This window comes from Tribolium castaneum, chromosome 7 (genome assembly GCF_031307605.1).
Source record: "Tribolium castaneum strain GA2 chromosome 7, icTriCast1.1, whole genome shotgun sequence".
Taxonomy (NCBI): domain Eukaryota; kingdom Metazoa; phylum Arthropoda; class Insecta; order Coleoptera; family Tenebrionidae; genus Tribolium; species Tribolium castaneum.
Window position 1 is genome coordinate 18,281,914 of NC_087400.1, and position 15,678 is coordinate 18,297,591.

General features: G+C 28.4%; 1 protein-coding gene across 1 annotated transcript; it reads right to left on the bottom strand.

Moving 5' to 3' along the window:
- Positions 1-239: 239 nt before the first annotated feature.
- Positions 240-12,936, bottom strand: LOC103314795 (uncharacterized). The gene is made up of 9 exons (XM_064358033.1): positions 12,476-12,936; positions 12,250-12,422; positions 12,043-12,189; positions 7,724-7,888; positions 5,393-5,627; positions 5,140-5,344; positions 2,757-2,927; positions 2,272-2,710; positions 240-2,219 (listed from the first exon to the last, which is right to left on the bottom strand). The coding sequence occupies exons 1-9, from the start codon at positions 12,627-12,629 to the stop codon at positions 1,653-1,655; spliced, it is 2,256 nt and encodes a 751-aa protein (XP_064214103.1). The 5' UTR covers positions 12,630-12,936; the 3' UTR covers positions 240-1,652.
- Positions 12,937-15,678: the final 2,742 nt, after the last annotated feature.

A 15,678-nucleotide genomic window follows, 5' to 3' on the forward strand; every position in this document is an offset into this window, starting at 1 on the left:
AGGAGGCGATGAAATATCGATTCCGAGTTCGTTTTCATTGCAAAAGATGCTCTAAAGCTTCGAAAATCCAGTAGAAAAAAAATAGTTAAGTTACCTTGAATGGTTCTGAAGTTATCAATTTTTCTGTAGGTCAATGCACGACTCTATTTTCACACAAAAAGGTGCGTTATATAGACAATTCGGTCACGATTTCCAAAAAGTGTAAGAAAAATTTGGGGTTTCCAATAAACAAAACAGAACTTAGTTGGGTATTTTATTATTGAACAGCTTGTATACAAATTAAAATATTTTTAAAATGTGCCTTATTGTAAGACCTATCGTTTAAAAAAATCCAAATTGATAGCTTGCATAGAAAAAAAAAGTTACGGAGCATGCTTGCACCCCTGGGTCATCCTGTATTTATAGTTTTGAGACACACATTAGATTTCAAATACAAAACAGAATTGCAAACAACAAATATTCAATTGTTTATTTCGCTAAAATAGCATGCGATCATTTAAATTTATAATTAAAGTAGGCGGTTTTGAATGTTGGTACAAACTGAAGGAAAAAATTGAAAAATCAAAACATCATTATTTGACCCTTCAGCTTGATTAATTATAACAATTGTCGTTTTCATCCAAGTCAAAAAACTGAGAAAGACTGATTAGACTCTAATTATAAATTCAAATGATCCCATAGTACAGGGTGATATTTTGGATGTCCGAATAGGAGATCTCCGGAACTAAGAAGTTTGGAAAAAAAGAATGACACATTTTTCATAGTTTGAAATGTTTTAATTGAAAAGCCAAAATTTTGTCATGGTCTACTATAAAGAAAAAGCGATTTTTAAATATCAAAAAAGTATGTATTACACAAATAAACATATCAAATCAGAAAAAAATAAGCTTTTCAAAAATATCACAGCCTCCTATGATTCATATTTAAAAAATAAAACCTTGTTATTACAGCTAAACGAAAGGTTAAAAAAAATCGCTGATAAGATTATTAAGTTCTCTATAAAAAAAAATTTGTTTTAAATGTGTATCTTTTATAATAAAGATGAAATAATTTTTTTAAGAATTCGCTAAAATGTCAACTTTTGTTTATAAGTCGAAGAGAAAAGACGATAGCGGGAATTTTTTCCATGGCCAACTACTTTCAAATATTTTAAATATATTTTTATCAAAAGTTTAGAAAAATATCAATAATAATATCATATTGTTTTCAGTTCAGAAAAAAATAAGCTTTTCGAGTTAGCTATGGCCAAGTATGATTCCTTTTAAAAAATTTAGAACTTTATGCTATTACGGCTAAACGAATGATTCAAAAAAACCGCTGCCAAAAATATTAAATTCTCTGTAAAACAATGCCTTATACTGTCCTTGTTTCAACTGTGTATATTTTATAATAAGAAATATATGAATTTTTTGAAATTTTGCTAAAATGTCAACTTTTGTTTATAAGTCCAAAACAAAAGATGATAGCAAGATGCAGTTTTGACCAAAATTATTTTCTCAAAAAACGGATCTGAGAATGTGTCGCTTCTTTTTCACTAAACCTTTTAGTTTAGCACCCTGTACATTCAATATTAAGTTATTTAATTTTGTTTTAACACTTGTAAGACATTCTAACTAGTAACTACGAGCAATAATACTACACCAAAGATAATTTTAAAGAGCCGACTTTTGACTTATAATCCTTTCGTTACGCTGACGTCCACGATGGTACAAATTTGTCTTTAACCAGTTTTTCTTGATTTTTAAATATATTACACGCTTCCTCTTCCATAAACATTCAGCTATGATTATAATAACAGACAGTTTAACACCGATAATTAAGATTCCAAAGGCAGAAGACAAATCGGGCAAGTGTGCACTACGAAAAATTCTTCTTTCATCACATTTTGAATAAGTTGGAACAACCATCGAGTAAAAATATTTATAAATTCCTGTTTCATACATTCTCATAATGCTCAAATCTATAACCTTTTTATAATGCGACTTTCTCGCCAATGGAAATGCAATTGTGTTTTTTGTTTTCATTATTGGTATCTCCATTATTTCGTAATTGCATTTGTAGTTGTTTATCCGTTGTAATTCTTTTCTAGCAATGTTTGTTGAAGCAAAAAATCCGTAATGGCCCTTGTAGCTTTTATAGAGTCCTTCAGTCACATTTCCAACAGTGTTGTACAGATAACCTCTCAGATAAATCTGTTGCAGTTGTGTATCATTCATTGACTGAAACATAAAATTCGAATTTATTTTGGAAAATTTCATTTTTACTTCTTACTCTCAAATATACCTCATCTTGACTATTTTTAACGTATCCAATATTATAGTTACTTTCTAGCAGATCTTCAACTGACCGAATGCTAGACAATTCAACCGAAAGTATAGATGTTATAAAAGCCGAATATGAATTAAAAATAACCAAAGCAAATGCAAGTGAAGTTATTAAAATTATATTTCCTGAATAGGTGCTAGGTGACCACAAACTTCCCTGCATTGTGAAAATGCCAATACAACAAATTGTTGCTTCACCGAATGAATTATCTTTGCTATCGTTCCCATTTTCTGTTATTTTGTTTGTTACTTTGTTTATAATGGTCATTAAAAGACACAAAGTAAAGCCTGTGATCATCACAAAGAGAATTAGTTTCGTTCCAAAAGGAATCAAATAAATGTCTCTAAGTTCGTTAGATGGCTGATGTTTTATGTAGATGTTACGCCTAAAACAACGATTAGTTTAAATTAATTTGTTAATTTTTTCCCTACATAGATGTCAATATGTTGTGAGTAAAAGCCATGTCGTAATATCTTTCTTCAGTTTTGATAATTGTATCCAAACCCAAGTCTACTTCTTCGTTAACAACAGCTCCAAGCAAATCTGTCCATTCTTTCCCATTCTCTTTGCGCCCTAACTTTTCAAAATACAAGATTTCTATACTAAAATCAAAATTATAATCATCTATGCAGAGTGGTCCAGCCCAGCTACCGTCTTCTGTAGCTCAGTTATTATTAAAGTTGAAGTTTTGATATTTTGTAAATGTGTAAAATGTGTATTCTAAGACACATTTTAAGAAATTATTTTTGAATATACAGAGTGGCCTAAAAAAGTTTGACGTCATAGTAATATTTTTTTAAAGGCATGCTGTTATTTTTTGTGCTTATATGATACTTTTTTAGCTTCTTACAGGTTCTCAAACTCTTTTCCAAATCGGTTTAGGAACTACTGTTAAAAAAATAAAATCCAAAAAAAAAATCGGTTTTACACCTTTAGTTTTAAAAATTCTTGATGACATTATTGGTACGTACGTCTTGAACAAGGTGTAACAGACTTATTAATTAAGTTTGATTGATTTACATTAGTACAGGGTGTTTAGAATTTATTTTAAAACTTTAGAGTTTTTTTATTTTGCTAATTGCTAAAAACTCTTTCTGTCAATGTCAAATGACTTTAATGATTAAAAGTCGAACATGGTTAAGGTTTTTGGTAAATAACTCCGTAGGTGTTGGGATTGCAATAGGGATGTGATAACAAAAAATGTGTTTTTTTAATTCCGCATCGAATGATATAAAAATAAGTTTCTACTTTTTATTAATTGTTAAATCAAAAGATGTAAAACCGATTTTTGTTTGTTTTTATTTTTTTAACAGTAATCCCTGATTTGATACAAACTTTAGGGACATATAAGACGCTAAAAAGGTATTATAATGAGCACAACAAAATAATAGCATGCCATCCAATAAATTAATTATTATGACGTGATACCGTTTTTAAACACTCTGTATAATTAAAAATATTTTCCTAAAATGTGTCCTAGAGTATAAATAACATCTATAAAATATCAAAACTCCAACTGTAATAATACTTGAGCTACAGAAGACTGGAGCTGGGCGTATACAGGCTGTTCCGTCTAAACACCACATTAGAAGTATTGAGAGTTCTCATAACAATAGTCACTTGAAAATTTTTATACAAACATCATTTTTTAGATCCTGCTCAATGAAAATATTTTCCAGATGGTGACACTTTCGATTGTACCGCTATCAACTTCCTTATTTTAAACAAAAGTCTATATTTTTTAAGGCGTTTTTGGGTTATTTGAGTTATTTAAGGTACTTTTCATAGGCTTTCCCTATACCTAAATTTAGCGGTTTACAAAATATTTAGGGTTTTTAATTTTTTTTTTTGAATTTCCACCTTCCAGTTCAAAAATCGATAATTCTGCCATTTTTTAAAATTTGGGAACATTTTTAGCTCATTTGAAAGAGGAAGCGTAGATCTTTGCATTCGTGTTTACAAATTTCTGAAAAAGAATTACAAATTCCAAATGCTTAAAGCTACGTTTTCAGAACTTTAAGAACCGGTAACTTAATTTTTTCAATTAAATTTCTGCATCGGTTTGTATTAGCATTCGTTAGACTTATGTTTAATAGTTTTTTGTTAAGATTGAGAAATTTATTAGCCATAGGACTTTTCTCATAGGTTGTCATGGAAACGAGAGAAAAAATGTGAGAAATTGAAGACACAATTTCTGAAGACAGAAAACACAATTTTGAACAGAGTTTGTCTTTTGTATAATCGAAAATGTTTTTATGGCAAACTATGCAAAAATTGCTGTGTTAGTAAGAAATTTTCTGCAATGTCAAAAAACCAACATAACTTGAAAATTATCACAGATGGGTATTAAGAATGCTAATACAGTTCGATGCAGAAAAAAATTCTTTTCCAACTAATAAAATAAAAATTGCATCATTCCATATGAAAAGATTAAGTTATGGGTACTTGAAATTGTTCAAACTTAACCTCAAAATTTTTGGGTTTATTAACTTCTGTTCCAATTTTAAACAAACTGCAGAACAGATATAGGCTTTCTCTTATATTTCTCCAAATATAATTTCGAAATCTCTAAAACCAAGAGAGTTACCAATTTTTTAAGTGACAAATGCAAATCCAAATATTTTCAAAAAAATTTAAATGTCTCAAAAAATGGTTAAACTTAGGTAAAGGAAAAGCTGATAAAAACGGCATTAAAATAACTCAACTAATCCAAAAACGCAGTGAAATAAATAACTTTCCATTTAAAATAAGAATGTTTCTAATGTGTGGTTTAGTAGGAACAGACTGTATTTAACTAGAACTTAGACAAATTACCTAGAATTGAAAAAATGCTGGAAATAAGATGAAATTTCATTTAGTTGCTTATCGCTTGTGTTGTCTTCGATAACATTTTCCATAATACTTCCTTGTGTAGCATTTTGTTTGCCGAGCTTTAGTTGAAAGTTGTGGAAATTTATACGTTTTTCTGTTACTAAAAATGGACGTAACATTCCACTAAAGATTGATGTGTTCCATATTCCTAAAAATGTTTTCTAAGTACGTACTTTCCAAAATTAGTAAGAGTTACCCAATGGATTGACTACGAGTGAAATATTTGATTCTTTTCTTATCTTGTATAGTTGTAGTAGACAATAAGAATCAATAGCAAAGGTGCTTTTGTTACAAAGTTTAAGAGTTTCATTTTCGTGTGAATATAACAATGCAGAATGTGATATTGTTTGGTTGAAAGTATTGTACACTTTTGTACAAGTAGCATTGCATATTTCGGTTAAAGTCGATAAATCTTCAAATAGTTCTGTATTCTGAAATAAAGGAGTGGTTTTTAATAATTGTACAGAGATTAGAGTTTAAAAAAGGCAAAATACGAATAAAAACAAAATCTTATAAAAGCTTTTATTCAACTTGCTTTAATGTCTGTCTGTCTGTTTCAAATTTGTGGAGCCAAATTTGAAGGGGTTCCCGTTGTCCCAATGAATTGAAATTTTGCATACTTACTTAATCTGCGTGACAATGCAATTCTATATAGTTAATTACCCCCTAAAGAAGCTAAGTGGGGTTTTGAAGTTTTAGCAATCCGTGGTTTTAGGTTATGTTTACAAATGGGTTTTCGATGTGTACATACCGTAACTTATACCAACATTAACGGTATGTTGGTCATTGGGAAATATGTTAATACCTAATCATTTTCACTACGTTTCGTTACAAACAAATGTCGCAATTTTTTTTTATTCATTTATCTTGGACGATAGAGTATAGACACAGAACAGAGGTTAGGACGTTCTTTTAATGCTAACAGCTGTTTTCTGTCACATACCACTAAACAAGTTTGTACAAATCAGCAAAATAATCGTGTAACAATAATACGGCGAAACTAAATCTCAGAGATAAAAACGTTTGGAATAAGTTAAGACTAAAAAGCAATAAATAAAAAATTAAAATAAATGTTTTTTTAGAAAAAAGCTTATATTTAAAAGATGCACTAAAAAGTAAAAAATAATGTTTTTTTCAGAGTAGAATATTTTTGCTTACAAATTATGATTTTAAAATTTATAAAAACTTTGGGAAGGTGATAAGTCATAAAAAAAATTATAAGTCATAACAATACGACATTACAGAATTACTTTCTTGAGCACTGTTTCTTAAGCACTGTTTCCAAAATTTATATAAATTTTAAAATCTTAATAAATTGAGCACTGTTTCCAAAGCTTATATAAGTTTTAAAATCCTAATTTGTAAGCAAAAATATTCTCCTCTGATAGAAAAACATTATTTTTTACTTTTTAGTGCATCTTTTAAATTAAAGTTTTTTTCTAAAACAATTTATTTTATTTTTTTTATTTTCAATCATATTCTAAAATTTATCATAATTATAAAGAGTGTCCGCTCTGGTTATCTCAGTAATAATTATAATTATATAAATAATTATATAAATATATAAATTTATTATTTAAATATATAATTTATATAATTATATAAATTATAATTATGACGAGGTCGGCTAAATTAAGGTAAAATTGCGTATTTTTATGCTGGACAGTTATCTGAAAAAAATGTATGTGTTATATTTAGTTTTTAAATTATTAAGAAAAAACTAAAATTTGTTATTTTCGTTTTTATTTGTTCAAACGAAAGCCAAAAGAACTAGAATTTTTTCTAGAACATTCTCCAGGCACTTTTTTTTACAAGAAATCTAAATATGGCATCGCCGTTCCCAAGGCATTCGGGATGTCAGAATTACAACACTCAACTTTGGGATGTCATATTCGATACTTGTATTTTTGGAAAAAGTCTTTTTGTTCTTGATTACAATGATAATCGAATTTTACTTCATGATTTGTGTGTACTTGATTTGTTTTGCGAAGAATAAAATTCTAGCTTATCATGTCATTTAGTTTTTAAATAAGTAAGCTTGTCGGAAATGTGAACGTTTCAGATCTAAATTCAATTAAACATCCAAAATGTAGTTTGTTTAAAAACAACATTTTTGACGTTTTATTCAAAGCCCACAACACTCAACTCAACTTTGGTTTTCCTTATGGAAGCCATATTTGATACTTGCATTTTTGAAAAGTTTTTTGTCCTGATTACAACGATGTAAACTCCGATCACTTTTGTAATATTAAACAAAATCGCATCAACTTGAAAATTTTGGCATTGTAAGTTGCGTCATTTACCGCGAATTTAGGCTTTCAAAAATAGATTACGTTACATGTCAGTGTCAAATTGTTCAATTCTTTAAGTAGAAATTCTGCAAAATACGTTAAGTCAGTCAAGTTTTCTGCTTGTAAGTAACACTTCTTAGTAATTTTACCAATATCTGAGTACATTATTTGCACTTTCAGTCGCTTAAAAGAGACGTTCAGACAATCATAAAACTACTTCACTCAAGCTTATTTACAGTCAAGACATGACAAAAACTATAAAATATAACACATTTTAATAAGAAACCTAAATAAATTAATGGAGAATGTGATATTGTTTGGTTGAAAGTATTGTACAGTTTTGTACAAGTAGCATTGCATATTTCGGTTAAAGTCGATAAATCTTCAAATAGTTCTGTATTCTGAAATAAAAGAGTGGCTTTTAATAATTGTACAGAGATTAGAGTTTAAAAGAAGGCAAAATATGAATAAAAACAAAATCTTTTAAAAACTTTTATTCAACTTGCTTTATTGTCTGTCTGTCTGTTTCAAATTTGTGGAGCCAAATCTCAGAGATAAAAACGTTTGGAATAAGACTAAAAAACAATAAATAATAAATTAAATAAAGTTTTTTTAGAAAAAAGCTTATATTTAAAAGATGCACTAAAAAGTAAAAAATAATGTCTTTCTTTCAGAGTAGAATATTTTTGCTTACAAATTATGATTTTAAAATTTATAAAAGCTTTGGGAAAGTGACAAGTCATAAAAAAAATAAAAAAAATATAAGTCATAACAATACGACATTACAGAATTACTTCCTTAAATTGAGCACTGTTTCCAAAACTTATATATATTTTAAAATCTTAATAAATTGAGCACTGTTTCCAAAGCTTATATAAATTTTAAAATCCTAATTTGTAAGCAAATCACATGATTAAGTCAAAAAAAAAGAAAAATGCAAAAAGTTTCTGCAAAGAGTACTTTTGAAAAAAACGCAAAAAATTTTGTGTTTTAAACTAAATTTTGAAAATTCTATTAAATATGCGAGCAGAATTTTTATAACTATGTTTTGTTTTGTTTCACGAAGAATAAACTTCTAAGTTATTAAGTCGTTTAGTTTTTAAATAAGCAAGCTTGACGGAAACGTAAATCAAAATTTAATTAAACCTCCAAAATCTACTTTGTTTGAAAACAAAATTGTTGGTGTTTTCTTCAAAGCACTCTTCGCAAAAATAATTTTTTCTGTGTTTTAATCAGCATGAATCATATTATGTGATAGATCGTTGTAATCAGGAATAAAAATACTTTTCAAAAATACAAACATCGAATGTGGCGTTCATAAGAAAGTCTACAGTTAAGTGTTGTAACTATGACATCAAGAGCGCTTTGTAAAATGCGATGACAGATTTAGATTCCTTGTAAAAAAGTGCCTGAAAAACTTGCCCTAATTTAACCGACTTCGTATTTTTTATAATGATTGAAATCCTAATGGTGGAGCTCACAGTAGATTCCTACTCTAAAAATGATGGAAAATAAAACAAAATGATCTGAAGAATCTTCCGTTAAAAAAATTTCATTAAAACTTACATACCACTGTCTGTAAAATCAGCGCTAAACAGGCCCTAGGGCCACAAAGAAACAAAAAAACGTTTATGTTCGGGTAAATCTGGCAGCAATAGTAATGACTAGAATGTATCTGTGCTTATAGGATATTAAATATAAATGTTCAATGATTAAAATAGGTGTGTCTTCATTAGTCTGTGGAAATGGAATGTTATTGATTTCTTAAATCTTTTGTGATTACGCTTTTTCAATTGTAATAGTACGTAGGTATGTACATACAGAGTGGGATTTTTAACTGGAATAAAATTCATAACTTTGATTTAGCCGATTTTGGTAAAAATTCCCGAAACAGGTCAATTTTTATTTTTCCTTCCTACTATTTGGTGCATATGGTTTTTGTTTACCTGTTGTCAGAAATGCACAGTCACCTCTAACTTTTTTTCAGATGTAATGGTATGTCAAGTGACACCTCGTATAAAAGTCCTTTTCGCAAGCGTTACAACGCACTATTTGTTTTTTTGAATTTCTTCAAAGCCTATGTGATAAAAAAATAAAAATACAAATTGAACACTTTATTTAATGCAACAATTGTTTAAAATGGGCACTGTTCCTCTTCTGGAAACTAACATAACGATAGTAGCATGAATTTCTAACATTTTGCAACATTTCTAGTGTGATTTGCCTAATTTCAACTTATAAAAAGTAGGCTATGGAAGTATTCAGAAAACAAAAAGTGCGTTGTATTCTTTGCAAAGTGCTCTTTCACATGAGGTGACAGACGACATACCGTTACATTTGAAAAAAAAAGTTGGAGGTGGCTGTGCAGTTTTGACAACAAATAAACAAAAACCATATGCACCAAATGGTGAGCAAGAAAAAAGAAAAAGCGATCTGCTTCTGGAATTTAAAAAAAAATGCCTATATCTAAGTTATGAATTTTATTCAAGTTAAAAATTCCACACTGTGTAAAAAATTGCACCTCGCAATGTTACGCTAGCTGGATAGGTTCATCTTTAATGAAAGAGCGTATGTCCTTATCCTTATCCAAATTTAGCAAAACACAGTGTTAACAATTAAAGAGAAAGTGCGATAAATGACAACCACTAAGAGTTGGGCGTTGTTATTTAGCTTATGCAATTAAAGGTATTTAAAGTGACAAGGTAGTAGATTATACAGGAAAGAACCGTTAATTAATAATAACTAATTAAAATTAACAATGCAAAATTTATTTCAGCGAGTCTTTAAATACGGTAGCATTTTTTACAACTGAAATAAAACATTATAGACTAAGCGTCTATAGTTGAGATTGAATTTTTAGATTAAAGTTTAAGTTAAAAACCTTATTTAGGTACAAAAACAAAAATTCTAGATGGTTTTGGCGGACATTTTCAAAATAATTAAACAACAATTTGTTGATCAGTTTTGAATGCCTTATTATTAGTTTGTTTTACTGATATCCAATGATAACTGTCTCTATCGTCTTGGAGTTTTTTGTGCATCAATTAAACAAGTAGGAGGTGATTTTTATATTTTTGTTGATCAATTAGCAATTACTCATTCCTGGGACAAATAAGACACACGAGTGTACTGGTTTAGGGGCCGGTGTTTTTCACATAACAGGATTTCGCTTTAGTTGCTAATAAAATGGTCGATTCTGCTTGTTTTTTTGAATTAATTTGATTTTTTTTTGACGAAAACACACTTTTATAAATTTATTACATCAAAAATTAAGAATCCTAGAAGGGTAGGACTTTCACAGAACTAATTAAAATCTACACTGTCGGATTTATAATTAAAATTATAATTAAAATAAATAAATTTTAAAAATCAAACTTAACAATTAGCGAACAATGCAATTTCGACACTTCTACATACATTTTTTTATTCCAAAATCAAATACAAAAAAAAAATTAAAATAAAAAAATTATATCATATGATTTTATTTCATAAAATAATCGGTCTATAACTTTTTTATTATTTGAAATATTGCTATGCGTTTTCACTATTCGATAGATCAACTTAAAGTGCACAAACTAAAAATGTTTTTATTGTACACAGGGTGTTGTATACAGGTGGTGAACCAAAGTTACATTTTTTTTAAATAGAACATCATATATATTTTGGCATAGTTATATTCTACGCAAAAAAATTATGTAACTTTATATAAACTATTATGGGTCTATCTCTTTTCGTTTCGAAATTATTTAACTTTTCGTTATAAAAAAAAACAATTTTTGAAAAATCACTACGAAGTCGCCTATAAATATTTTTTGAAAAAAATGCAACAGAAAAACTGAGAATACCCTGTAGTCTTAGACTTTTACTTGAAACACGGAAATAATGTACAGGGTGTGCCAAAACGCAAAAAGTTGAATAATTCATTATTTTTAATTTTAAAAGAGATAGACCCATAATAGTTTATATAAAGTTACATAATTTTTTTGCGTAAAATCCAACTATGCAAAAATATATATGGTGTTCTATTTAAAAAAAATGTAACTTTGGTTCACCACCCTGTATACAACACCCTGTGTACAATAAAAACATTTTCAGTTTGTGGACTTTACGTCGATCTATAGGATAGTGAAAACGGCATAGCGATATTTCAAATAATAAAAAAGTTATAGACCTATTACGCACCCCTGGGTTACCCTGTACTATAGGTAAATTAAAAAGCTAAAAAGCTTTTAGGAAGATTAAACTAAAAATAAAATAAATTAAAACTGTAGTATGTATAATACTCATTTAAGATACATCAAATCAATTTCGGAATTTAAGGAAAAAAGGTTTCAAATATTCCCATTTTTAACAAAATAAATTTATTTCGAGTTTTATGGAAAACTCGTCCTAAAACCCGGTCTCTAATAAATAATAAGTAAATTATGTTGGTGAGAAACGTACTTTTCGGTGAGAAATGCAATTACTTTGCCGATTTTTTAATGAATTAAAAAAATTCATTGCTCATGAACTGAATTTATTTTCTGTGAAAATCTCTTTACTCACTGATCATTACCTTAATACGTGAAAAATTCATGTCAATCGCAATCACTAGGTCAGCATTCAAACTCAAGGCCGTGAACCTGAACTTATCGACAATTTCATTTTCGTTTGTTATTATCAACCATGCGAAATTCTCCCGGTAAATATCTTGTTTAGACACCTAGAAATCAAACTTTGAACTCAACAGATGATCCAAAAATTCCAATGAAACATCTCTTACCTCCTCGTTAAAAATATTCGTAAAATTATTGTTTACATTATCGAGAAACATCACGACTCCAATTTTACGACTAATAAAATTTTCAATATTTCGCATAAAGCTCATAGGTGATTGTATTGAAACGAAGAGATCACACAATGAGAAACAAGAGAAATACATTAATGGTTGGCAATCTGAAATAAATTGTTATTAGATATTCTGTGTACGAATGAGGAATTTTTGGCACTTTTAGTTAGAGAATTGTCGAGGATTACAACCGATTTCATCATTCTCCAAGTCATATAATCGGATATTAGTTGTAAATTGTGTACATTTAAATTGCAACATTCGCCAAAGCTAACAAAAACGTAAGCATTAAACAGAATTACTTGAAGCTTCATTGCCTCAGAAACAACTGAATTATTTTTTTCAAATACCGTCTTTATTGTCCCCAAAAGTAATTAATCAAGTGTATTAACACAATGTGTTTTTTGTCTTGTCTCCAACACTAAAACAATGTATGCCAAATCATATTGCAATGTAAACAATACCCATTTTCTAAATGTCTAAGTCATCAATATTTTTTACACCTCTTCGAGTCGCAATGTTTGAAAATAAATACTAATAGCTATAGTGTCGTGTAACAACTTTCTTTAATTAGTGACACTTAATTTTTATACAATATTGGAGATGTTTTATTACAAAGTAAGTTATTTTTAAAAATTATTGGAATATGACTTGACACATTGTTTCATAACGTATTGTGTAATGCATAACACAAGCAAGAAATTTTATGATGATGATTGTCAATCTTTAAAGCAAGTTGCATTCAAGTGAAGTTACTCAATTCTTATTCAAGTACCTATTAACAACTCATTGTGTTTCACTCTAAAATCAACAAAAATATCTACTTTTTGACACTTAAATTATACGACTGTTGACATTAAAAAATGTATTACATGCTGTGATATAATTTTATTTACATTGTCAAATAATCTTGAGTTGTAAATAGCTACTGGTCATTATTTTGTAATCAATTGCCAATATAACTTATTAATTGTTATCTAAAGTTCTACAGGATGGCCCAGCTCAGGTCCCGTCTTTTGTAACCTAGTTATTTGTAAAGTTGGACTTTTGATATTTTGTAGAAGTTATTTATACTCTAGGACGTATTATACAGTGTCCCACAGAGTAGGTAAAGTCCATTATTCAGTTCTAAATATTGGAAAAGTAATTTTATTTTGATAAGCCATAGATATTAACATTCTGCCTCACCTAAAATTATTTTCAAATATACAGGGTTGTTTCTGAAATGAGCTATTATAAGAACTTTTTTTCAATGGAACTCCCTATATTTTTGCATTTTTTGATGTAGCTTTTAAAACTAATGATTTTGACATAGAAAAGTAAGTTGGTATTGCAGCTCATTTCCGAAACATCCTGTATATTTGAAAACTATTTGAAGTGACACAGGGGATTAGTATCTATGGCTTGGGAAAAAAGCTATTACTTTTTTAATTTAGAGGCGACTAATAGACTTTGCCAACCCGCTCGGACAGCCTGTATAGAGTGTTTCAAAAAAGTATGGCGTCATAATAATATTTTTTAATAGTATGCTATTATTTTTTAGTGCTCATTTAGGATGCCTTTCTTGTTTCTTACATGTCCCTAAAGTTTTTTGTCGGTTTAGAGGTTAATGTTAAAAAAATCAACACCAAAAAAATCGCTGTTTTAAAAATTAATAAAAAATAGAAACGGTGCTTTCTTGGTGACATTATTAGTATGTACGTCTTGAACAAGGTCTAACAGACTTATTATATACGTTTCATTGATATGAATTATTCCAGGGTGTTTACAATTTATTTTTAAACTTTTTAAACTTTACAATGAAAAATGACTACAAAACTACAAAAAATTGGCGCCAAGTTTGAAATTTTAAATATTAACCACATATTTTTATTGCATATTGGAATTCACCTTCTCAAGCTGAGTAAAATTTATCCAAGTTGTTGGTACTCATTTGTCATAGTTTTAGACATACGTAATATTTTTTTTTGTTGAAATTTTCATTTGTAAGGGTTTATCACAGCTCTTAAATTCTTTGAGACAAGTAAATAATTTTTTTTGCATTTGATAGAATTTTCGAAATTGTCAACTGGCAAAATTCATGGCTGGTATGATTTTTTCAAAATGGTTTTAAAACATCTACTATAACTCAGTTTTTTCAAATGGAACGACCCTATTTTCTTAACAGCAATCGAAAGAACATTGATACATGTGATGACTTCTGCCAATACGTCCTATACCTATTTTTTACAGTTTTTGAAAAAAACAAAAAAACGTAACTTTCATAGTTAATCAAGTAGACCTTGTAAAATAGTCAACAATTGTCAAACTTTAATATTTTATTTAGTTTTTAGCTGGTTCATTATCGAATAAGCATAAAACAATAATATTTAAAAATGGTTTATTATAACTAGAGAATTATGTAAAATAACTCAGACAATCTGCCATCGAATTTTGAACTTCTTGAATGAAAACGGTGAACAAATAGAACATTTCTTTTAATTAATAGCACAATTTTATTGTATTTTTCGAAAGTTTACTTGATTAAAAATGAAAATAATGAGCCAAAATTCTGTTTTTTGCGATTATTTGGAAAACTGTTAGCGATAGGTATAGAAGATGTTAATAAAAGTCTGCATAAAAATTGATGTTCTTTTGATTGCCTTTGAAAAACAAAGTCATTTGATATGAAAAAACTGTTTTATAATAATTTTTTAATCATTTTAAAAAATCATAGTAGCCTTGCAATTTGACAGTTGACAGTCCTGAAGACTTGAGAAGACCCTTCAAACATTTGACTATCAAATGCAAAAAGAATTATTCACTTTTTTTAAAGGGTTCATGAGCTGTAATATTTTAAATAAACCCCTGCAAATGAAAATTTGTATAAAACAATCGACATACATTAAAAACTATAGCACATAAGTACTAACAGCTAAGATACATTTTACTCAATTTCAAGAGGCACATTCAATAATGCAACAAAAATACGTGGTTATTATTTAAAAGTTGGCGCCAATTTCTCGTAGTTCCGGAAATTCAGCCATTTTGCAAATAATTTAGTTAAACTCAGAATGGTCAAATTATTATTGTATGCAAGATCTTAAAACACAAGCTATATTATAAGTTAAATAGTTTCTAATATAAGCCCTAAAAGAATCAGACTGTATATATTTGGATTGTAATAAGAAAAAAATGTTCCTTTTTTAAATTCTGCATAGACTGATATAAAAATGAACATGGGTTGCCACTTCAAATAAGTGAAATAAAAGGCTCTAAAGTTTCAGAAGTTTGAAAATAAATTGTAAACATCCTGTAGTAATTCACATATTTTTTAAAACACTCTGTGTAGTCAAAAATATTTTTCTGAAATATGTCCTAAAG

Excerpts from the sequence above, each read along its gene's own strand:
- LOC103314795 (XM_064358033.1), bottom strand. The coding sequence starts at position 12,629 with ATGAAGCTTCAAGTAATTCTGTTTAATGCTTACGTTTTTGTTAGCTTT. Across the intron at positions 12,190-12,249 it reads CGAATATTTTTAACGAGGAG|GTGTCTAAACAAGATATTTA; the intron begins GTAAGAGATGTT and ends TTTGATTTCTAG. Across the intron at positions 2,711-2,756 it reads CACAACATATTGACATCTAT|GCGTAACATCTACATAAAAC; the intron begins GTAGGGAAAAAA and ends TCGTTGTTTTAG.